At 37.2% G+C, this 23,827-nt stretch overlaps 1 protein-coding gene and 1 pseudogene across 1 annotated transcript; both read left to right on the forward strand.

The window, feature by feature from the left end:
* Cldn16 (claudin 16) lies at nucleotides 1-21,691 on the forward strand. The gene is made up of 5 exons (XM_004640907.2): nucleotides 1-252; nucleotides 11,204-11,306; nucleotides 14,855-15,019; nucleotides 18,620-18,811; nucleotides 19,830-21,691. The coding sequence occupies exons 1-5, from the start codon at nucleotides 139-141 to the stop codon at nucleotides 19,961-19,963; spliced, it is 708 nt and encodes a 235-aa protein (XP_004640964.1). The 5' UTR covers nucleotides 1-138; the 3' UTR covers nucleotides 19,964-21,691.
* A 1,870-nt stretch (nucleotides 21,692-23,561) lies between these two features.
* Nucleotides 23,562-23,714, forward strand: LOC111812547 (annotated as a pseudogene).
* Nucleotides 23,715-23,827: the final 113 nt, after the last annotated feature.

Consider the following 23,827-nt stretch of genomic DNA (forward strand, 5'->3'; position numbering starts at 1 on the left):
GAGTGTAAGGAAAAGGAAAAGACCCGCACTTTCTCGCCCCCAGGTAGCAGAAACAGAGGCCTGGTAGCATTCCAGACACCTGTGTGGCTCGGCCCGTGGGCTGCCTCTGGGTCCCTTGGGAGCTGGCTGCTCACCGCCATGAGGGACCTTCTTCCATATGCTGCCTGCTTCTTTGCCTTCTTCTCCACTGGGTTTTTGATGCTGGCCACCTGGACAGACTGCTGGATGGTGAATGCTGATGATTCTCTGGAGGTAAGAAGACAATAACTTCTTTTCTGACCCAGTCTTAATTTTCTCCAAGCCCCACTGCTGTACAGCATCCTGAGTAAGCATGCTTCTCATGAATGATTGCAAGGCACCCCACTTGGGCCAGTTTACTGCCTCCTGGATCTCTAAATCCTCAGCTCATATAATCCTTGTGCTAATCACCAACTAACTAACTCTACTCTCTCATTTTACAGATGAAGTCACTGAATATTCCTTCTATTTTCATACAGGTTATTATATAATTATCCATTAGTTCAACTTTTCCTTTGTTATGTATACTGACCAACACTCAAGTAGCAAATTTGCAAAGGTAAACTTTTAATTTTACTGTGATAGATTTTCCAAAAGGAGTACCCACAATCCAAGACATTAATTGATCTCAAGGCATATAAAACCTACGTGTTCCACAGAACTTTATACCAGTGTGAAGGGGAGAGACACAGATTTAAGAAATTTTATATCAAAAATGAGGCAGACTTGGGAACTTTCATGCAAAGAATAAAGAAGTTCACATTGGAGAATTTTATTGTTCTCGTAAAGGAGGATAAAAAAGTACATTTGAAACATGAAAGTATTTCCTGTGGCCATAGGAATCTGAGAAAGTTTAAATTGAGCCCAAAAGATGAATTTTCATAATGAGTTGCAATTTATTACTAAGGTTTAACATATTTTAAATAAGGGAAAATACAGCACTAGAAATACAGATAGCAACACCATTTTTACTTATATCTGAAAGTGAAGAGTTTATTTTAACAAATTCTGTAATAATATCATCTCCATGAAGATTGGAAAGTATAGTAGAAAACTAATTTACACAGTTTTCTGCTAATTTACTTACTAGACTCTCAAGTTGGACTTAACACTGGAAAACAATAGTCTATTATGCTCTTCATTATTTTTACTGTCTATTTTCCCGCTTTTCAATTCTCTTCTGACTTTTATAAGACATTCCAAAACCAATAGAGTTAAAAATACCTCCTTGGTGCTATAAAATCATATCTGTAAAAGCTGTGATGGGATTGAACTATTGTAAAATATGTCTACTTTAAACTGAGTCTAGTGATGAATTTTATCTGCTTATGCATATGGGCAGCGAGTGAAGAGAAAAATGCCTTTCAAACAGTCCTCAGGGAAAAGTGCAGAAAACATATTCTTTTCCCATTTGGTTGGAGTTTTCCATTGTCCAATAGTATATGAACAGTATGTGGCACTTAAGCATACTTAAAACTGTTTTACTTTTTGTCTTATTTTGTTGTTTTGAGACAGAGTATTTCTATTTAGCGCAGGCTGGCCTTGAACTCACGGCAGTCTTCCTGCCTCAGCCTTCCAAGTGCCGAGATTACAGACATGTACCACAGTGTCCTACCTTAACTCTAGATTTAAACCTTTTTGTAATATTTAAAATGCAATCAAAAGTTGTCGATAAACTCATTTGCTGCAATGATTTGAAAATCTTTCGGATTCAGATGATGGAGTTGCTAACTTCACTTGATCAAATCTAGAGCACAAAGAAGAGTCAACACACGTTGAGCATGGGCGTGAGACAGATCAGGAGACCTGGCTTTACAGTGCTTTATCTTTTCATTGTCCTAGATCAAACAGTTGGCCATCTGCCTTGTACAAGAGCACATCTAGTTAAACGAATGGGACTAAGAAGTCCAGGTTATCCACCTGGAGTTAATTCTTATTCACCTTGGACATGAGTGTAGGGAGTTTATCGTAGCTCTTAGCTCTTCCTTGCTTCCTGTAATTTAAATGTGTTCCCTAGCCAAGTCTCAGCATGGTGAAGGACACAGACAGTGAACTATTAGAGACTAGTGCAGCCAAAGTGGTGGTAAGGAATAGCTTTGAGTGGGAATCTCACTTGGGCCTGATCATCAGTAAACTGTACCCAGAAGGAGGGCTACCTCAATTAAGACTTGAAACCAGAAAAGGATGCCAGGTAAAGTATTGTCAGAACAAAAGAAAAGGTATTCGCAGAGATATGTGTGTGAAAACACTGTACATTTCCGGCATTATATATATTCACCATGGTAAGGGTTTTTATGGAGAAAAAAGATCTGTGTACTTCAGGGTGTTGTGTATCACATAAGATACAGATCTTATTTCGCAGGTAAGAATGTTTTATGGAAAGCAAACATGCATTTTAAAAATATAAATCATTCTGGCTGTTGATGAGACACATTTAGAAAAGGTACAATGGTGTACAAGGAGGCCATGTGCTGGAAAAAAAACAGAGATTTTTGAAACCTAGGGGCAAAAAGCATGAAAAGATATGTAAGACTGTGAAGAACTCTCATTGATGAGCTTGATAAATAACTGCTTGAGAGAAGGACAATGAAAAAAATCCTGGTTAAAATCCACCTTTCTTCTGTGGGCGTTTAGAGGGATTGTGGAATCTCTCAAGTGGAGTAGAAATGGGGGAATGATGGTGTCCGCACTGACACCACTATGCAACAGCATCTCCAGGCCGCCTGCCTGTGTGTCTTTCCATTGTCCTCCCTTTGCTTTGTGTACAACACCTGGAGACAGGACACAGATCTTTACCATGGGAAAGTACATGGGTTCGATTTGATGTCAGAGTGAGGCGCAGTTAGGTTGGGCTTTGGCAGGCACTCGCTGTGTGGTTGAGGCAGACGTTTCAATTGCTGCCTGCCACATTTCCTCTTCCACAGAGGTAAAATGATAATACATACATCATAGGTTTCTCCTGAAAATTAAATGCACTTGTATATCAAAAGCCTTTACCATAGCACCAGATAAATACAGATGGGCCCATAAATGTCAGATTTATGATGATTGACTTGCGGCTCACTGTTTGGTTTTTCTTCTGGAGGAGGAGGTGATGTTTTATTTAGTGTTCACAGAACAAAGAGACGCCAGATTTAAGTTCTGTTCCTATTTTCATTATTGCTTTTTACTTAGCTATCAAATGCTCATATGCAACAAAAGAAATAAATAATTAATAGCATCTTTAATGTGTGAAGTATATTATTATAAGGTATGTAATTATTAATTACCAACCCTGGAATAGAAAAACCATTTTCTCTCAGAAAGTGACTGGTCCTTCCATTATTGGAAGGGAGAAGTATTTGACAATAGTGATTCCATTTGTAGTTAATTTTCTTCTTAATTATATCCAGTGAGACTGCTACACACCCAGCACTGTTCTAATTAAAATTGTATAACTTCCAAAGAAAGTGACTCACAATGGAATTTATTTTATCCCCCTAATCAGTTTCTTGTCTGGAACTTCTATTTGCCTTAATGATGTTATAATTCTTTCAGACACAAAGTACATATTAAAAATGTTACACCTGCTATGTTCTCTGATTATTCGCTTACCAGTTTTGCCTTCCCACCGACGTTTAAGAGTGCACGTGTTCTTGCACTCAGCTCCTGATTTTCCGCGGCACCAGCACTGCTGTTCCTACTGCAGGTGTTCGTGGTGCGTTGTGCTTGTGAATTGATGTGCTACCACCTGCATATTGGCCATATTGTTGCAAGAACGAATAAACACATGAAATATGGTATAAGATGATCTTCAAAAGTTTCCTCCTTAATGAAAATATCTCCGCAGAGAAGCAACTACTTCTTAGTTTTAAAGCAGGACCTTAAGTCTCAACACAGTTCAACAGTTTTTGATATATATATATATACGTGAATGGTCTTATTACCAACGTGAGAGGAAAGGTCTCATCTCAAGATGAGGTTAATAAAAAGTGTAAGTACAGTGAGAGAAGAAGGCTTTTCTGATTGGTGCTATAAAAAAAGAAATTTTAGAAAGGAAAAAAAAATTAATTTTATAATCAGTCACACAACGTAATTGAGATCTCTGCCACTGGGCAATAACCACCGCAAGTTGTGATAACATGTTATTAGAGGAAGAATTCTTTTCTTTTCTTTTTTGTCCAGTGATACCAGGGATTGAACTCAGGACCTCATGCTTGCCAGGCAAGCTCTTATTCTACTGAACTATCTTAGAGGAAGAATTCTAATGTAGATGACTCAAATAAATTAGAAAAAAAGCTGAAATTGAAATAATTAGATAACTTGGACATATAAATGAGCTCATGCAAGTACAAAGGTCACAAAAATGATATTTTACTAAGTTGAATCATCCTCTCCCCTAACAGTTATACATCCAGCCAGTGGTTCCTGAGTAGTCAAGCAGAACTGAGACACGTAAATTGTAGTAAATAAACTCATGACTGTCTTTCATGCCTTATAAATATGAGGTATTTAATGTAAATAATGTAAGGTAATTTCTATGGTGATCATTTTAGTCTTGGTTTTACTAAGTCCTGCTTCAAGTTATTTTACAGCATGGACTGATAAAACCATAAAATCAAATACACCAGCAAACATTTCAGAATCCCAATTATAAAAATGCAAATACATTTTATGTCTGAATTAAAATATTTCTGTTTTTTGTGATAAAACATTACTATTTACAAATACGTTACTAAAATACTTGCATCTTAAATAATTATATCTGAATAAGTACTGAGTACATATAAACTGCAGTTTCAATGTTAAAATACATTAGGACAGGTTGGCAAAGTCCTGTGAAGATTATGAGCATTAATATGTATAAGCAAGGTACTCCTTAAAAAAATGTATCTTAAAGGTTTTAGTACCATTATTTCATATCTATGCATTATTCATACTTACATGTTTATAACCTAATTCATATGTATGAACAAGTTCTTGCTTGATATTTGTAAACTAGCAATAAATATTTACTAAGTCTTTTGTGTATACTTTATATTTTATAATATGTAATATATTATATAATACATTTACATAGTTTTATATAACACATAACTTTGTACATTTAATATAGTGTTTAATGTATTTATATATGTATATATCATATGTAGAACTATATGCATAGTTGTATATATATATTTACACACATATATGTATGTACATATACACATTGCATATATTTACATTTATTACATCAATGTATGTATACCTTTATATGTAAATATGCAAAAAGTACACATATTAAATGCCCCATATAACTGGAAAACTGATAATTATCAAATATTTTTGATGTCCCTAATTCCCAAAGCATATAAAAAAGTCAAAGCAGTCAAGTTTTGTGTTCATTCTCCTATTTCAGGAATAGCAAAAAAAAGAGAAATTTATGAAGAAAAGAAAAAGCCTCATTTCATTCGTTTATTTTAATTTTATTATATTTAAATTAAGTTAAATTTTATTTAAATTAAAGGCTACAAAAACATAAAAATTATACATATTGATAAGATACCATCTGATGTCTTAGTACATGTATAGATTGTGTAAAGCTAGTGTCAGGTTAGACATCTTTCTCTTTGATTTTTTTGTTTCTACCTAGTACAGGGGAATGAACGCAGGACCTTGTACTTACCAGGCAGGTGCTTCTGCCACTGAGCTATCACCCTTGGCCTCTGCATTTTTTTTTGTCCATACAACATTTTATTTATTTATTTTTATTTTTAAAGAGTATGAATTACAATTAAAACAGAAAAAATTGCAAGTGATCCAGAATTTCCCTTAAAGTAATATGAACTTCACAGTATTTGCTGTAATGCACAGTGTTATCTTCCAAATAGTACCAGATATATGCATGCAAAATTGAAAGAAGAAATGTATGAGAAACTAAGAGGAAGAAGTCCAAACAAATGAAAAAAGGAGATGAAACAAATTAAAGCATTGCCTGCTTCTTTCCACAGACAGTGGAAATGCACAGCACAGTTGTCCAAACCATCCTGCTTACATATATAGAAAAATCTCTTTCCCCCACTCCCTCTCTTGTCCTTCTCCTCAACTCAGTAACTCTTTCCTTTTGAATAAGTTCATTGCCTTTTCCCAATATCTATTGTACCCTTCAGATTCCATTTTTCTCTTTCAGGTTCTCAAACTAAGGAGACAACATGATTGCACACACAGGTTTGATTTATTTCACTTTGGAGTATGTTCTGTAGTTGCATCTCCATTTACCAAAAAAAAAAAAAAGACTCAAATTTATTCCATTTTATAGCTGAATTATGGGCGTCTGGGTTGTTTCCAGGATTTAGCCGTGACAAATTGCCCTGCTATAAACATGGGTGCACTTATATCACTATGGAATGAGGTTTTCAGTTCTTCTAGAAAAATACCCAGCAAGGGAATGGGATCTCCAAATCTAGCTTTTTTTTTTTTTTTTTAGATATATAGTTGCATTCTCTTAATGAATAGAGGGATTTGTTCTAGTAGTTGTTTTTGATGAAGCACTCACGGTTGTTTCCCAAGCTTTCTGAGAGGTGCTATACATTAGCATTGCCTCTGGCGGCCCGCCTGCGCTGTAGCTCGCTGGAGCTTGTTTCGCTCCGGTGTTACTTAGCAACGCTGATAAGCCCATCTACATCCATCCTTCTCATCCACTTCTCCCCAGAAGGAGCAGTGTCCTACACTCCATGCCTAAGAGCCCTGCTTTTTAGATTCCACATGTAATGGAGGAAAACAAGCTCTTGTCTCTGGAGGTCACACAGTGTTTGTCTTCCTGTGCCCGGTGCAGTTCACTTTACATGATGCCTTCCAGGTCCATATTTTGGAGAAGCCTTTGGGAGACTGCCGTGAAGCGCAGAAGAGTAAATCTGAGGATCAAGAAACTCAACTGGGAAGAGCCGCGACCAGCATGATTTCCTAAAACTTCGAATCACTTCCCCACACGCGTTGGCACCGTAGTAACCACTTTACAGGGCCAGCAGGGCAGACAGCCCGGGTCAATGGTGACCCTGGTCACATGCATTCTTAAGCGAGGGACTTTGTCTCCTAAATTTAGCTGTTTTCGTTAAAAGCACACATGCAGCAAGAAGCATGCGTACAGCATATTAGTGACCATTATTAGTAGCTATTTTATACTCAAAAACACAAATGAGATATAATATGCATATTTGTGAATTGGAAAAAAAAACTGACAATTTTCTTTCAATAAACTGAACCTACCATATGTCAGGAAGTAGAAAGTAGAGGATTGTTGAAGCAAGGTGGCAAGTCATCTTCATAGTTAATTGGCAAGTTCATTAGTCTATAAAAGAAGAATTCATCCAATATAGTTTCTAATATGACAATCAGAAGCATTAAATGCAATTCAAAATAGAATACAACATTTATTCTACAGCTATGGGCAAATCATAGTGAAATCTCAGGGTAGGAAGAGATTAATTCCAGACAGGGGGCGTGGGAAGCCTCATAGAAGATGGGATATCTTGAAGTGGGGTGTCTGAATTGTTGGTAGAAATCTGACACGTTGATTCATAATTATTAGTGTATACCACAAAGGTAAATCACAAATGCCCTGGGGGATCCGGTAGCTGCTGTACCTGAGCCAAGGAGAATTCTGCTCTGTGGCCTGAGCACAAGTCCTGTCCTGAGAGGTGCAGCCCGTGTTCTGAGAGAATCCCCAGATCCGGGATGTCCTGTGAAACCTTTATGTTTTGCTCATTAGCAAGCAAATAAGAGGTTTATGTTAGCTTCATTTATTTCCACGCCTTGTATAACTTGACTTCTAATTTAAGAGATAATCCGGTCTCACTTTCCAGACCAATAAAGATTTATTAAAATAATATATAAATTTCTTTTAGCATCACTTTCTGTTATCTATGAGACGCAGAAATGAACATTGAAAGGAAGAAGATCCAATTTTGCATCCTCTTTCAGATGACCCTCGGAGATAAAAGTTATTAGTTAACATTTTGCTTTTTCTGTCCTCTCAGAAACGTTAACCATAATATTTTAAGCTTCAGTCTCCTTTTTAAGAACTTTGTTTTAAAACCTGAAGAACTTACCTTTGTTTGCCTTTTAGAAAATGTCTAATGAGCCGTTTTATAAAAAGAGGATTAGGTTAACTGGAGACTGTATATTATATGAGGAATATTTTCCTACATATGATAATAGAAAATCTTTCAACTTTGTACTTTGGGCACAAAGGCACCTTTCAGGGCACTCCAGTAAGTGCTGTATTAACCCAGAACTTCAGTTAATTATAGCCACTATTCTCACATCCCTAAACTGAGGGTGAATACCAAACATTTTAACGGGGTGCCCCTGGGCATTAATAGCTAATGAAATTGGGTTCTTTTTTTCCTCTAATGAGCTCATTGCTTTTCTAAATATGGTCATTGCAGGTAAATGATCAATAGCCTCAGAACTGACAACACTGCTGGATTATTTTGGCAAGGCCAAAATAGTCATTAATGTGGAGTTAGATTTCATGCACATCATGTCAGAGTACTTTCTATGTAATGTAAAAATGGCCACGTATTAATAAAAATGTTTTGGTGGCTGACGTAGACGTAGGAAATTGTACATGTAGGAAACTGATGATAAAGTAGTGATTTCATATCCACAGCAGACGGTTCCAGTAAAGATTAACTGAACCCAGTGTGTGTGTGTGGGGTGTGTGTGTGTGTGTGTGTGTGTGTGTAGACTGAGAAGCCAAGAAAAATAGGCTCTGGGGAAAAACAAGGCTTGCTTTCTTTTGGGCCATTACAGCTCTGTGCCTGCTGCTGAGGCTGCACTGCTGTCCTGTAACAAGTGAGTGTAACCCGGTGAAGAAATGTAAGAGAACGTTGTTCTCTCATGGATTCGGAGACCAGAAGTTGAAACCAAGGTCTAGGTGAAGTGTACTGCTTCTGAGGGTTCCAGAGAATTTGCTTTACCTCTCTCCAGTTTGTGATACCTGGAGGTGCTTCTTCTGCCCACAGGACTCCAATCTCTCTCTCTCTGTTCACCTCCTCTTCTTCACTCTGCCTCTCCTCTGTGTACATCTTATAAGGCTATTGTCGCTGGTTTAGAGCCCAGTAGAATAATCAGAGATGGTTTCCTCGTGCCAAAATCCTTAATTTAATTATGTCTGCAGAGACTTGTGTCTCATGGTCATTTTCATAGGTTCTAGGATTAAGATTTGGACCTAGCTTGGTAGGGCTGTAACTCTTTCTATTACATCGCCCTTCTCCCCTTGTATGTTTTCAGTAAAGTTGAATATAGCAACTTACTTGAGTCATTATGATGTTTGAGCATGTGACTACTATTTTCACTTATGCAGCAAATCATTTTTACTGTTATATTTGAAAATTTTCATTACTTACAACCACCTTTCGCCATATCCTTTATACAGATATACAGTGACTGAAACCTTAAGATGTTAAAATCTTGACTAACGTTACAACAGAGATATTGAGTGTCAAATTTTTTTTTATATTTCACAGTTTGGACTCATAGTGATTCTCCTGTCTCAGCCTCCCTAGTGTTGGGATTACAGGCATGTGCCACCACACTCAGTCTCATTTGCTGGCTCAGCGTGCTGTGGAGGGGGCAGCATGCCAGGGCTTGAACCCTGGTCCCTGCGGCAAATGGATTTTTAAGTGAGTTTTACACACACTCTTCTGCCAAAGATGCACATGCAATCCACTGTGCTCAAGCCTCCTTTCTTCATTTACCCACTGTCCTGTCTCAGCGCTGTCAAGGTCTTGTGCCTCCATTTCTTTATTTGCAAAATAGATCCCCAAAGTAAAGCTTATAAAAACCTTCTAAATAATAAAACAAATTTATGTCTAAGTAGTAAGTGTTTCAAAATATAGAGTCAATGCTGTCATTAATTATTACCACTTCCGAGTATTATATACATAGAGGTTATCACAAGCAAAGTGACAGTGGAACTGCTGGCAGCAGAATTTTATTTGTCCACAACAAGGCTTCAGTGCAGAATATGGGGCTGAGCACTTCATAGTGTGTGTGCTCCTTAGTGTGTGTGTGTGTGTGTGTGTGTGTGTGTGTGTGTGTAAAGCAAAGTATCTTTATGCTTCTTCCTTTCCCAGCCTTTCTCTCCTCTGCATCTCTCTCCCAATCCTTCTCTTTTATTTATTTTTTTCTCAGGTGGAAATTTAAGTTTTAACTGTCCAGAAGGATTCTTAAACTTTACCTGTTTTCAGGCTGCCAACGTAACCTGACTCCATCACAGACTCTAAGGGAAGACCCAAGCTGTGTTTTCTGGGCCTCTACTCTGTCAAGAACATGTACAACTATTTTGTGTTGATAGCTTTGTAGTCGTAAAAAAAAATCTGTTACATACAATTTATATATAAAGAATGGGGAAATTCAATGCCCCCTTGCTTTTAGCTCTAAGTGGACTCTTATTTTCTGGATTTTGACTCCAAGTAAAATGGATTTACAGCTGTCAGATTGCACGAAATCAATATCACATGTCACAGCTTAAGCATTTGTTGTATATCAATAGAGATGATATCAAGAGAGGAAGAAAACTTGGTGATTTGACTCACTTATTAATCTTTTCTTGTATTGACTTTCTTTGCTAACTTTCAATTAATGAACCTCATGTAAAATAACATGAAGCTCCATGTTATAATAAAAAATTTATGTTTTTAATAAACTTCAGACATTAATAATTATTATCTGTGGCTACATACATTTTTATGAGTGAAAGTCAGCACAGGGAAGTGAAATGAATTATCTCCCTGTTAAGCCATGACTAGGTGGTGGAACTAGCCCTAGATATTAAATGTGTTTAGGGGGCCAACAAGCTAGCTCAGCCACGCCTGCAATCCCGGTGCTGGGAAAGCTGAAAGTGGGAGGATCGCCACAAGTCCGAGCTGCATCGTTCTGATTTGATCCTTTTTAGGCATGGCATTGTCGCATATGCACACACACGTGTGCATGCACACACCATCGCACACCAGGAAGTGCATTCATTTCCTCCTCACCTGGACATTTTCACTTGTCAATGCTTATGGGAAAAAAAAAATTTAAAATGTTTTCAAATCAAATTCTGAGCATGCTTTTAACGCAGTTCTCTGCCAGCAAGCCGAAAAGTGGAGGCATCCCTTTGATCAGGGGAACGGAAGTGTGTCTGTGCCGCTTCACGTGTCTCTTTTGCAACCCACAGGTGAGCACAAAGTGCCGAGGCCTCTGGTGGGAGTGTGTCACCAATTCTTTTGATGGCATTCGTACCTGTGACGACTACGACTCTATATATGCGGAGCACCCCTGTACGTATCCTTCGGCCCTCCCTGCCTATAAGGATGGGGACGCCTCAGCAAGCTGGGCTAGGACTCCATCAAGTGGAATTTTCTCTCCTTCTCTATTAAGTTGAGATGCTTGAGATGTTCTAGGAGAAACTGACTTTATGATACGTCAAGTAAGACATATGTTAGTGCGTTTTATCTCTTCTCATATACTGGAAAGTTCCTTGAGGATAAAAATATCTTTGCTGTCTGCCAAAGGACCCCACACAGCATCTTACGCATATCAGGCTTATTGTAAGTGCTGTTTTAAATTGAAATATATTCATCATGTGTCATGGTTTTATGACTCAAATTGACAAGTGAGGTGGGGAGCATTTCAAAAATGTTCTCCGCAGTGACTTGGCTCACATAGAAAGTTCGCAGGGATTTCAGTTAAGGATGCGCTAGAAAAAGAGAGGTGGAGAGAGAGGGGCAGAGACACAAAGACAGATATCCCCACCCAGTCTGTGTGGTTGTGGGTCAATAACGCAAGTGTGGCACAAGGCTTTAAGCAATATCAAAGCCAGACCCTTTATCTGCCTTACTTGTAATTTTAAATCTTAGTTACATAGTTGCACGTCCATGTTTCTATGAGTAAAAGAATCTCTTAATATTGTCTTTGAGGGCCTGGAGGTATAGCTCAGCAGCGTAAGTGCCTGCCTGGCAAGTGCAAGGTTCCGAATTTAATTCCAGGTACTGAAAAAAGGAAGTTGTCTTTGAGTTTCTCAGTCCATTTTTGTAGCAATGAATCCTTTTGTTTGTTTATTTATTCATAACATTTAACTCTGCCAAGAGGTAACAACAGTCCTGTTATTACAGCAAAATGATTTTGGTTCTTTTCAAGGGAAATGATGTGTCATTGAACCACATGGAAAAATCGTTCCCAAGAAGTATGAGGAATAATTTCAGTGGGGCTTTTGAACCTAGAGAGCTGTTTCAGTCTATGGAAATTTGTTCAAACAAGGAACAATCAGAAATATTTTCACCTCCTATTTAGAAGTTGGGCATCTGAGACAGTTCAACGTAATGCATAAAGCATTTTGTTAACTTTTCAATTGCACAAAATTATGTTAAATTTTTCCCTTTCTTTTTTATAGTATGGTAGTTCTTCTAACAAACAAGTTTGATGTAATGAATAGGAATAGTGATTTGTATGGGAAATTTGCCTGTTCCAAAGATTCAAGGAATGGCCAGAGATGAGGAGAAAATCAACCAACCCAAATAAAAAATCCCCAAAAGATTAAAATTTTTAACACCTTTAAATGGTATCACCTACATTTATTCAAGAAGAAAATAAATCACCCCATGCATACCCAACCACTGTTTATATTTGAATATTTTTTTAAATTTTGTTCATATTATCTTATATTATTTCTTTTGTTGTCATTTATGATGTTTAAATAATATATAGGATCCATTACTTGTTTTCTTCATTTTATGTATTTGGTACAGGGTCTCACTATGCAGCTTGGACTAGTAGTAATCCTCCTGTTTTCAACCTCCCTGGCAGTGGGATTTCAGGCATGCACCACCATGCCTGCACTCTGCCAGGGCCGGCACAGCATGCAGGACCGGGGATCAAACCCTGGTCCTTGCACTTGCCAAAGCAGGGGCTTAGTCTGCTGAGCTATCTCTCTAGTCCCCATTACTTTTTCTTAAACGTGACATCACATGTTTAAAGACAACTGGGCTTAACAATGTATTCTAGAGAAATCACAGGTCTACTTTCTCCAGGTTATGACGTTGCTTAGGAACAACTAGAATCTTATTTTTAGGATTTGTTATTTCCAAAATACCACAATTAGATGACTTTTTCTATTGCCCTGGGGATGTAGATTGTGTGGCCCCAGATGAATTTCTTTTGCAGGCTCCTACTGATAAAGATAATTTGAGCATCCCCAAATCAACCTCTTAACTACATTCTGGTGGCCAAATTTCACATGATCCTGAGAATAGAATCCCCTGTCAGGGCTTCCAGCTAGGAACTAAGTTGCTGAACAATCCACAGGCATGAGTCCTGGATGGAGAGTCTCAACATGAAGGAGACAGGGGGCCCGTGAAAAGCTGGGTGAGTTCAGACCACCCTGTCCCGGTGGTATTCTTGGCTCTGCTATCCCAGATTCCATAAGGGCAGTGAGAAAAATTCAAAGGAGGTGCTCACTGGCCTGGAACACTGAAAGGGAGACCCACTTCCATATACCATTTGGTAGTCTGGAGGGGATGTTGAAATAGAGAAAACCACTATTGCTTGTTAAGCTTTATATTTGTTTCTTTCCTCAACTTCCAGAAAAAAACAATGAGTCCTATATTTTAATATTGACATTATTGTTGAAACAATGCCAGCTTTTAAATATTAAAAATTCAATTTTACGAGCAAATAGATATTTACATGTGCATATGAATAAGAATATGCAAGCATTATATTCAAAAGGTGGGAGAATTTTGTGCCCCGATTTGTTCTCTCAGATATGTCATACAGATGTTTTATATTTTTATATTTTAACTTGCTGCTTTTCTACAAGCAGCCTCTTACCACCTAGGCCCTAATTTTGCCTCACTTTTGAGGAAAAACTATTTACAAAGTAAGGACATGACAAATCATTCTGCAAATAAGATACAGTTACTGCCCTGCAAAAGTTATCAGCTTTAGTACATTTAGCTGTTAGCCAGGTAACACAGCAATACTTCCAGCCTCCTGCAACTAACCCTCAGTCTGTGTTAAAATGTCTCTCTTTTTAACTTGACGTAATGGTTACTCAGAAGTTGGGATGCGCTCACTGGTGGGAGTGCTTCTACTGCAGAAGAAGGCTGCCCCTGCTCCTCTCTGATTGGCTGATCTGTTTCCTAGGCCCCGCCTACATTCTTAAGGCTGTGGCTTTAATGAACACTCCTTGGAGGAGGCAGGGCTAAGCGGCTAATTAAGACTATTAGCCCCCAGAGCCAAGGACTGAGTGAGAGGACGCTCCCGGCCTGCAAAGATTCTCTTACATTGCACGCCTTCTCTTTCTTTCTAGACGTCCGCTTATGACTCCTACCAGCCTGAAACGAGAAGAGAAATTTCTACTTTGCCCTACGTTCATGGGCAATACTCTAACCTCCGATTTCTAAGTTTCCAATATAAAACTCCAAAAACAGTTAGTGATCTTTGCTTCATGCGTTCATTCCATACTTTATGGGTAGCTTCTGCAGAGAGGATGTGGTACCTTCAGCTCAGCATTGGGCTATAGTACTCAAACGCAGAAGGCAAGAGGATAAAATTTATTTAGATCCCAATACTGCCCAGAAAAACCTGCTGGGATGTCCACCAAACTAAACAACAACCTGTTTAACAGATAAGAATGTCAATAATTTTATATTTTTGAATTTTATGAAAAAATTAGAGGTCTGCACGTGCAAGTGTGCACGGCTGTAAAATCTGACATTCGCGGGGGTTTGTGTTGCTGCGTATACCACGACCTGTGCTTACTGAACCCCTGTGACGGATATCTGCTTCTTTCCTCTGACCGCTGTCCCCGCACGTCCTGGCCATCCAGTGAAGCTGGTGCTCACTCGGGCTCTGATGATCACCGCGGACATCCTGGCCGGCTTGGGATTCGCCGCCTTGCTCCTTGGCCTGCACTGTGTCAAATTCCTTCCCGAGGAGCCCTACGTTAAAGTCCGCATCTGCTTTGTGGCCGGAACCACGTTACTCATCGCAGGTATGGATGGGGACTGGTGAGGATGGCGGCGGGGACACTCACCTGGGGACACGAGGTGGGAGAGGGAGCTTTGCGGGGCAGCTCACTGTAGGGCCCTTGGTGCCTTAGTACGCTCAATACTTAAATTTCTTTTTTAAATATTAAAGTAGAAGACTTACTGTCCTTAGTATCTCTCACAATGCTCGCTCTTGTTTTGAACACATACATCCCATCCTTGCCACTTTCTGTGCAGTTCTCCGTCTTTTCTTGGGAGTGTCATTTCGTGGATGCCTTGACATCCTGAATTAATCCTAAATGTCTATGGGAATTTCTGTCAAATAAAAACCTTACAGTCGTCCTTGTCCATTTTTTTTTCCCCCACTGGATCAGGCACTGTGTGATTCCTGGTTCTTCCTCGATGTCAAAATGATCATAAAAGGTCAATGTTTTGATAGACTCTGGACATCAAGGCAGCCAATAAAGCACAATTGGACATGAAAGAGGATTGCTAGGACCTTCTTCTGGAAGGGGCAAGAAAGATGGGATTACTGCATTTGAAAACAAGATATAGTATTTAAGGGAGGTTAATGGCAATATGTCTTCTTCTCTGGTAAATTTTAAGAATTTAAATCTTCACCTTATATTTTGATTGTACCTCCTAGTGACCTTATTTTCTTTGCCTTTCGAATGAGATAGTCTTTTGTTAATATTCAATTAAGTTTGAATCTTACATTATTGCTTGACCACTTAACAAGTTATATAATGTTTTTAATTTATAAAATAATCTGTCATTTGTTAATTCCTACAGTAAAACCTTAAAGCTCAAAGATGTCATTTTCTTACCTATACCCCTACCATTTTTTTTCTTTTTAAGTAATAAGTTAGCCAAGTCATGCATTAGAATTTTCTGTTCTGCTAATGCATCTTATAAACACAATAATCCTCATCTCATCATTAGAACTAAAAATGCAAATAAGGAAATAAAATTCAGAAGACAAAAATCAAGTATAACAAGTGAGTCAAGAGGTAATTTCTTCATTTAATGTTCATTTGGAAAAGAGCAAAAGTGATTTTTCATCTGTATCAGTCTTCACCTTCAAAACATATTTGCAACTATGTCTTAATCTATTTCAATATATGTTCCTGGATCTTAATACAAATCAGGGAGGATTATACTACCAACGGGATTGCAGTAAAGGAAGATTGTAAGTCAAAGGGCATATGCTCCAGAGAAAAATACAATCTTCTTCTATGGCAAGAATTTAGCAAGGAAATGTAAGTGAAATATTGACCAAGCCATATTGGGGTAATGAATATGGATAGACCTTTGGAACTAAGAATATATGCAGATATATTTTCATCTTTGTTTTACTTCCAGATTTGCAAAATCGGGGGCAGTGATGTCTGCCTTGGAAAATTGCTGCAGAGATTCAGGGTAGAGGGGGAAAGCTCTTATGAAGCTTCCCTGGTACTCTTTTTCTCCCATACAAATATTGAGTTTAGGCTCCGAGCTCATGTTGAATTTAAAATGATGAGAATTTAATAATTCTTCCAAAGCCTTCATTTCCATATCAAACCTCCTGAGAATATAAACCTTTGGTATTTAACAATTTGGTTTATTTAACACATTTAAGTGCTATTTAACGCTACACAATTATGTTCCAGAGTGATCCGAGTCATCACTAGATACCCCACTTTAAAATAAAACAAAAAAGCAACCTTTTCGAAAAATGAAAGTCGGTGATAAAAAGTCCTGGAGAACAGAAGTGACTAAACTAAGTGACCAGGGTGCCGAAGGCCTGGACACCTCTATTTAAAATAAGCATGCTGAATCCATATACTTAAAAAAATAAATCTGTTATCTGTGTTGAAGTTTTAAAACAGAAATTTCTGGGCTTCAGAAATAGTTCAGCAGTGTAAGCATGTGCCTAGCAAGTGCAATGATCTGGGTTCGATCTCCAGAACCATATACGATGCCTGCCCCAGAACTCTGGGAGTGTTGTGAGGCCACCAAAACTGGGCATGGTAGCATGTGCCTTTAATCTCAACACTGGGGAGGGTGAGACAGGAGGATCACTATAAGTCTGAGCTGTGTAGCGAGACCCTGTACCAAATAAATAAATATTACAAAAATTTAAAAGAGAAATTTCCTAGTTAAATCAATGGCTAATAGTATTATTGAAGAGTTGTGATAATTTGAGTCTGTTTAAAACAATTATATACTCGTGAGTTTGGTCCATAATCTACTTGTATTAATTAATTAGAAATGGTAATTTACACTAATATCACAGACTACCCAGGAGAAATGACGTGAAACTTAATTTTGAGGCTATGAATATTTTTTTAATTATGCCCCTTTTTTTCCCTTTTCCAAATTACTGTCTTTAACTCTTGCTTATAGGTTTTCATAAACAACTAAAGCACTCAAAATGGTGAGAGGATGCCAATGGCATCCCTTCAAAGTGGTCAATTGTCAGAGATGCTAACTGTGGAGATTAAGTTTTACTAACAGCGATATCGTTCCTTGGTCCATTCTTATGCAATGTCATGGTGATAGGCAAGGATTGATTAAAATAAAAACCATTTCTTAATTTCAGTTATTTGTTTCAGATACTGGAAAACCACTTCAGACTGAACATTTTCTCTAAATTATATGTCATTGGGTGTTTTTTTGTTCAGATTTTGTTCTTGTTTTGTAAATAGCTTTCTTTATCCAAATGAACTATGAGTTGCATAAGAACACTGTCATCAAGGACAGTCCACAGTGGTGGCCTCTTACGATTCGAATGGAGCTAAAAATATATTGTTGCCCAGTGACACTGTTTCAAGGGTAACGTGGTAACACAATGTGTTCCTCTCGTGTTTGTTGTGATGCTAACATAAAAGAAAAAAAAAAAAAACCCTCCTGCACTACTAGATAAAGACAATTAACAACTATGCTAGTGGCTTCTCTGTATTTACAAGGTTATAGTATTATCATTATTTTTGAGCATGTTCCTACTTCTAAAAAATTATTTATAGAAAAACAATGTACCATGATTCACTGACAGTAGCCTCATACTCTTAATGTTTACTGTTTTTCTTTATTACCCTCTTTTCTCCTGTGCGTGGTTTATTTTTAGGTCATTGCATTTATCATGTCCTTAGGCCCAATGGGCTATGCTGTGCATATGTGCTACAGAGCTTAGCTTTGTGTAAGTAACCTGTCCCGTGTAGGCTTGGGAATCTTACTCCTGACTTCCACACCATGATGAAGCAGTCCATAGTCACATTTCTCAGACAAATCTATCACTAAGCGATGCATGAGTATGCTAATGGACCTTTGGAAAGACAGGAAAAATTAAAGAAAATCAGTGATCATCCAAGGTTCACCCAAGCCAATGAGCACTGCATTCCTCCTTTGTTTTGTATTTCCTTTTGTGCGTAAACAAAATTTGGAAAATACACAAGATGAAGGGCACAAGGCAAAGATAAAGAATTATCCAAAATTGACTTGTCTGACAATCGATGGTATCATTATTATCTCTTCAAAAATGATACATTTGGAGTAGAAAGTCATCCTCCTCGGATTTAAATTTGGAAACTGTTCCGTATTGTCTTACAATCCTCTCTTTCATTCAGGTGCCCCCGGAATCATTGGTTCTGTGTGGTATGCTGTTGATGTTTATGTAGAACGTACTTCTCTGATTTTCCATAATATATTTCTTGGCATCCAATATAAATTTGGTTGGTCATGCTGGCTTGGAATGGCTGGGTCTGTAGGTTGCTTTTTGGCTGGAGCTGTCCTCACCTGTGGCTTGTATCTCTTTAAAGGTAAGAACAAAATAAGATAGCACATTTCCTTGCTTGCACTGTCAAGCCTCCCTGCCAGTAGTAACACTACAACGAGTGCTGTAATACTGAAATTTCTAAGTGTCGCCATTAAAAATTCCAGTTGGTCAGAGACAACTGAATTGTAATGTTCAAATTTTATTGTCAAGTTAGTGGTATATTGTTGGGGAAACATGTTCACAGTTGTAATTCTATCCAATATTCAATAGCTTGAGGCTTTTTGTTATTCTTAGTCTAGTACAAGGAGATACTAATAAAGAAAATATGAAGGTACTCTTCCTACTTTTCTGACAGAAATAAAACAAATTCCATAACAAAATAATTAGAGAAAAACAGCTGTTAATATATCATGCATCATGAGCTTAGAAAAATAACCAAAACGTTTTTTTCAGAATACAAGAAAGATTGTCTATTAGAAGAAAAAAATGAGGAAAAGGGAAAAACTTTCTGTTCAATAAACACAAAATCTAGCAGCACATATGAAAAAAAAATTTGCTTTTATCTTAAAATATTTTGAAATAACAGAATAGATAGTTGGTGAGTTATTTGAATATGATATCTCATAATTATTTTTCTAAACCTAGCTTTATCTGGTCAACTAAATTCATAGAGACAAATAGAATAGTAGACTGAAGGCTGGTTAAATAGCTGTGCATAAGGAATGTAATGAGTTATACTTAGTTTCTAAATCTTCACTTTCAAAACTAGATGGCTCCCTTCCTCATCAGAAAGAGACAGACGGACAGTCAGACAGTCAGACAGTCAGGCCGAGAGGGAGATATGAAATAAAATTACTCAAGTAAATGCTGAAAATAGCCTTTAGGATGAAAATGTTAGATTTTCTTCTATGATTATTCCAAGGATTCCTAAATAATTTCTGCTAAGAAATTTATTTCATCTCTTTCGCAGGAAAACCTTATACAATTGAGTTTTTTTCTTAAATGTTGTAAAGTTTGCAAAGTCATACTCATTTATCATTTCTCTGCACTTACATTTTCAGATGTTGACCCTGAGAGGAGCTACTCTTATTCCACAAGGAAGCCTTACTCAACTGCAGGCACTTCCAGGGCTAAGTCCTACACAGCTCCTCGAACAGAGACGGCCAAGATGTACGCTGTAGACACAAGAGTCTAAAGAGCCATGTAGGAATCTGAGTTTACATGTGACTGTCAGTCTACCAATATGTCTGAGTTAATAATATGGTGATCCAATGCCGGGACAATTCTTGACACTCCTTCCAATAAAATTGCTAGTTTACTCCAAATGTTTGACTCTGCTGCCACTTCTCTCTCTGATTCTCTCTTTGCTGGCACACCTGCTTTCCCTTTATCATTTACGATAAAGCTGTTAGAATGTAGAAGTGTTTCTTTCTTGTTTCTACTTTGCTGTAAGAGACTATGACATGGTAGTGTGAAAATACAATGACACTTCTGAAATAGAAAACAATTGTTGAAAGAGGTCAGCTCTGAATGCTCAAATCTCAGCTCCAAGAGAACTGACAAGCTCTTAGCTCCCTGCTTGTCTTGTGGTTCATTTTTAATACTCTCCGTGAGTGAGTGAGTTATTTCTTACCTTTGAGGAATATTATTCTTGCAAATTCAAACTTGTGTATCAAAGACTAGCATTGCTCTGATTTAGTTAAAACGGGAAAAGTAAATATCAGTTTCATAGACCAGCCACTGGTGGGAAGGAAAGATAAGCTCCCGTTTCACACTCTAAATGTCAAAGGCAAATGCTAAATTAATGTAAGAGTCAGGGTTGAGTTTCTGCCTCATTAACAACATACAACATCAGCGTGTTCCTTCACCAGCTCTCCAACTTTGACTATGTGCTGCCAAACTATTAGACGATAACACTAATAGCACAATTAGGGAGTTCATACATATTGATTGAACATCAAAATATGCTAATGAATAAACATTAGAATTGACCAGTTGAGACTGGGCACTCACTACCAGATTCTCAGCATCCAGCAACAAAATGGCAAACATAGTACAAAATTTAACATCAACAACAACAGCAAATATTTATATCAATAGATTGAAATAGATGAACATTCACAACTCTCACTGAAAAAAAAAACCTTCCAAATAAAATATGCGGGATTTCTGAGAAAATTAGAGTTTGTACAGACTTCAGTAAGTCTTTGATCATTGCTAATGGGATTTCATTCATATTTATAATGTAATCATATTGAATTTTTTAAACCATAGAGTCCTTTAATAGACTAGAAAATTTAATTTCAGGTTTCCTGATTTCTTGTAATTCACATGAATAACACTAATAACCTTGCAGCAGCTCAAAAGAATATTGAATGAACAGGAAATTAGCTCTTTGGAAAAATTGAAATTAAGTTGTGAAATTCAGAGACCCTCAAAGGAAGCGCTTCAAATTTGGAAAGCTGAGAATAATATGAAATTGAGAAGATAGGATACATGAGCTAATGTCACAGAGACTGTTCTTTATGACTGCAGTTTCTTTATAACATCCTCTGGAGCGATTTCAGATGAACTTCAGAACTAAGAGAAATTGGATAATATATCTTATTGTTAACTATGTAATGGATGCTTAAAATTGTATATTATATATAATATTTGTATATGTATATATGCTGTAGATTTTAAAGCTTTTTGGTGTTACATTTGGCTTTTTATTTTTAATTTCATTCCTACTTCAATTTTTATATCATATTATGTTGTATGTTCTGTGTACTCTAACACTTGTCTAGAAATTCTTCCGAGGGAGGCTGGAGAGAAAGCTCAGTAGTCTGAGTACTTACCTGAAAAACTCAACGACTTGAGTTCTATCCCTCGTACCACATGCCGTGCCGGCCCCTGGAACTCTAGGCTTGGTGGTGCATGCCTGTAACCCCATAGGTGGAGAGGCTGAAATGGGAGGATCACTGTGATTCTGAGCTACATAACAAGGCCCTGTTATTTATAAATAAATAAATAATTTTTAAAAATTTTAAAAAGAAATTCTTCTGAGTCTAGGTAAATTTATTAAGTAGTTCATTATATGACATAGCTTTTTCATTTCGAAGCTTGCATTTGTATGAGAGATTTCAGAATATTATGGTGATTATTGATATATATGGTTGTTTGGAATTTTTCTCAAAACATTTTGTATGCTGAGAGAAATAGCAGTATTTGTTTTTTATTTAAACTTTTTACTTCTAATTCATTATAATGTAATGAAGCATCAAAAATTAATCATGAAGGAGGGCTGGGGAGATGTCTCAGTAGAATAAGCACTTGCCTTGCAAGTGCAAGGGCCTGAGTTCAATCCCCGGTTCCACCAAAAAAATAAAATAAAATAAAAATTAATCATGAAGGGAATGTGTTTTGTACAAGTATAATACAAAGAAGTAAAAACAGTGAAGACATAATACTTGCATAATAAAAGTTCAACAGGTCAAGAAAGAAAAATATAAGCCATAAATATACATGAGTATTATTAGGTTGAAATATTAAATTCTGATTTTAACATTTAGTCATTATTAATTGCAATAATAAAAAATAAAAAAGTGAATATTATTTACCTCTCTTTAAGAAATATTTATTTATGAATGCATTTCTTAAATTGAAAATAACTTTCTGCTATATGAATATTGCATATGTGCACTGTGAAAAATTAGAAAATCTAAACATACAAAACATACCTTATTCACAGAGCCATGTATATTTCCTTTTTACCTAGAACACTACTGTTCTAAAGCGTTGTCAACTGTCTGCATACCTTTCTAGATATTTTATCATATAGACAAACACAAAGACACCAATACAAGCAGAACTTTTAAGAAATCATTTCCCAGTTGTTGCTCTGTTACCTAACTGCCTTTTTCAGTTAACAGACTACTTTTGAGGAGCAGTAAATTTTTCTGTCATCTACAATGAAGCATATATGTGAATTTCTTCAAACATTTTTTAGAAAACCACAGCTGGCGTAGTGAAAAGAGTCTCAGGTTTATTATCTTCCCATCACAGTTCTCCAGCGTGTGGAGGCAGAGAGCACCATGCCCAGTGCATTCTGTCTGGTTGGGAACAACTGTATGTGTATTGTGTGTCTGTCTTCTTTCACTCAACATTGAGATGTAAGTTTTAAGATTCATTCATGTTGTTATGCATAACATGAGTAGACTGGTCTTTTTCTCGTGGCTGTGCTACATGCTGTTGCAGGAATGTATCACAAATGCTGGGACTCTGTTATTTGTAATGCATAAAGCCGGATTCTTTCATTACATGACCATTGGCCTATGCTCAAATGTGGAGGATTTTGTCATGCAGTTTTCCAGAGTGACTGCACCAATTTATACTTCCCAGCAGCGTAGGGGCACTCTGGTTCCTATAGAACTTTGCAAGCACCTACTATGGTGCCTGTTTTTAAATATCAGCTTTTCAAATGCATATTGCCACCAAACTCCCAAAACCGTAGTTTTCAACTTTCGTATTTCCAGTAACTAATGCAGTCATGCATATTTTCATATTTTTATTGCTCATTTATCTATCCTACTTAGTTAATTTTATATTCAGTTTATTATGTTTTTCTATTGGCTCGTTTCTCTTTTTTATTGACTTGTGGAGATTCTTTACATATTTTTAATAAGTACTTATTGGACCTATGTTTTGCAAATATCTTCTAGTTCCAGAAAAAAGATATTTTATTAATGGGATAGTCTGAAGAAACAAATTATCTCAAGGCAGTAGAGCTAATTATTTTTCCTTTATGGTTATTATTTATTGAGTGCTGGTTAAAATTTTTGTTCTCCCCAGGGTGAGGGTTACTGGTTGCACTGCAAATGAGCTGACCTCTGCAATTTCTTCAAACGTGGGAAACTCGACTACATAATCTGTGGTGGTGGGAGATATGTTTACTCTTTCCCCTGAAAATAAAATAAAATACAATTTTTGTTTTACTTACCTGGGACTGGTGTACACACTTGTAGGCCCAGCTAGCTGGGAAGCTGAGGCAGCTGGGTCATTTAAGTCCAAGAAACCA

The sequence above is a fragment of the Octodon degus genome, unplaced genomic scaffold, assembly GCF_000260255.1.
Source record: "Octodon degus isolate 3935 unplaced genomic scaffold, OctDeg1.0 scaffold00128, whole genome shotgun sequence".
Lineage (NCBI taxonomy): Eukaryota > Metazoa > Chordata > Mammalia > Rodentia > Octodontidae > Octodon > Octodon degus.

What these genes read in the sequence shown, in the direction of transcription:
- Cldn16 (XM_004640907.2), top strand. Translation starts at nt 139, where the DNA reads ATGAGGGACCTTCTTCCATATGCTGCCTGCTTCTTTGCCTTCTTCTCC. An exon ending in TATATATGCGGAGCACCCCT is followed by an intron (nt 11,307 to 14,854) that starts GTACGTATCCTT and finishes CTGGCCATCCAG; the next exon opens with TGAAGCTGGTGCTCACTCGG. An exon ending in AACCACGTTACTCATCGCAG is followed by an intron (nt 15,020 to 18,619) that starts GTATGGATGGGG and finishes TCTTTCATTCAG; the next exon opens with GTGCCCCCGGAATCATTGGT.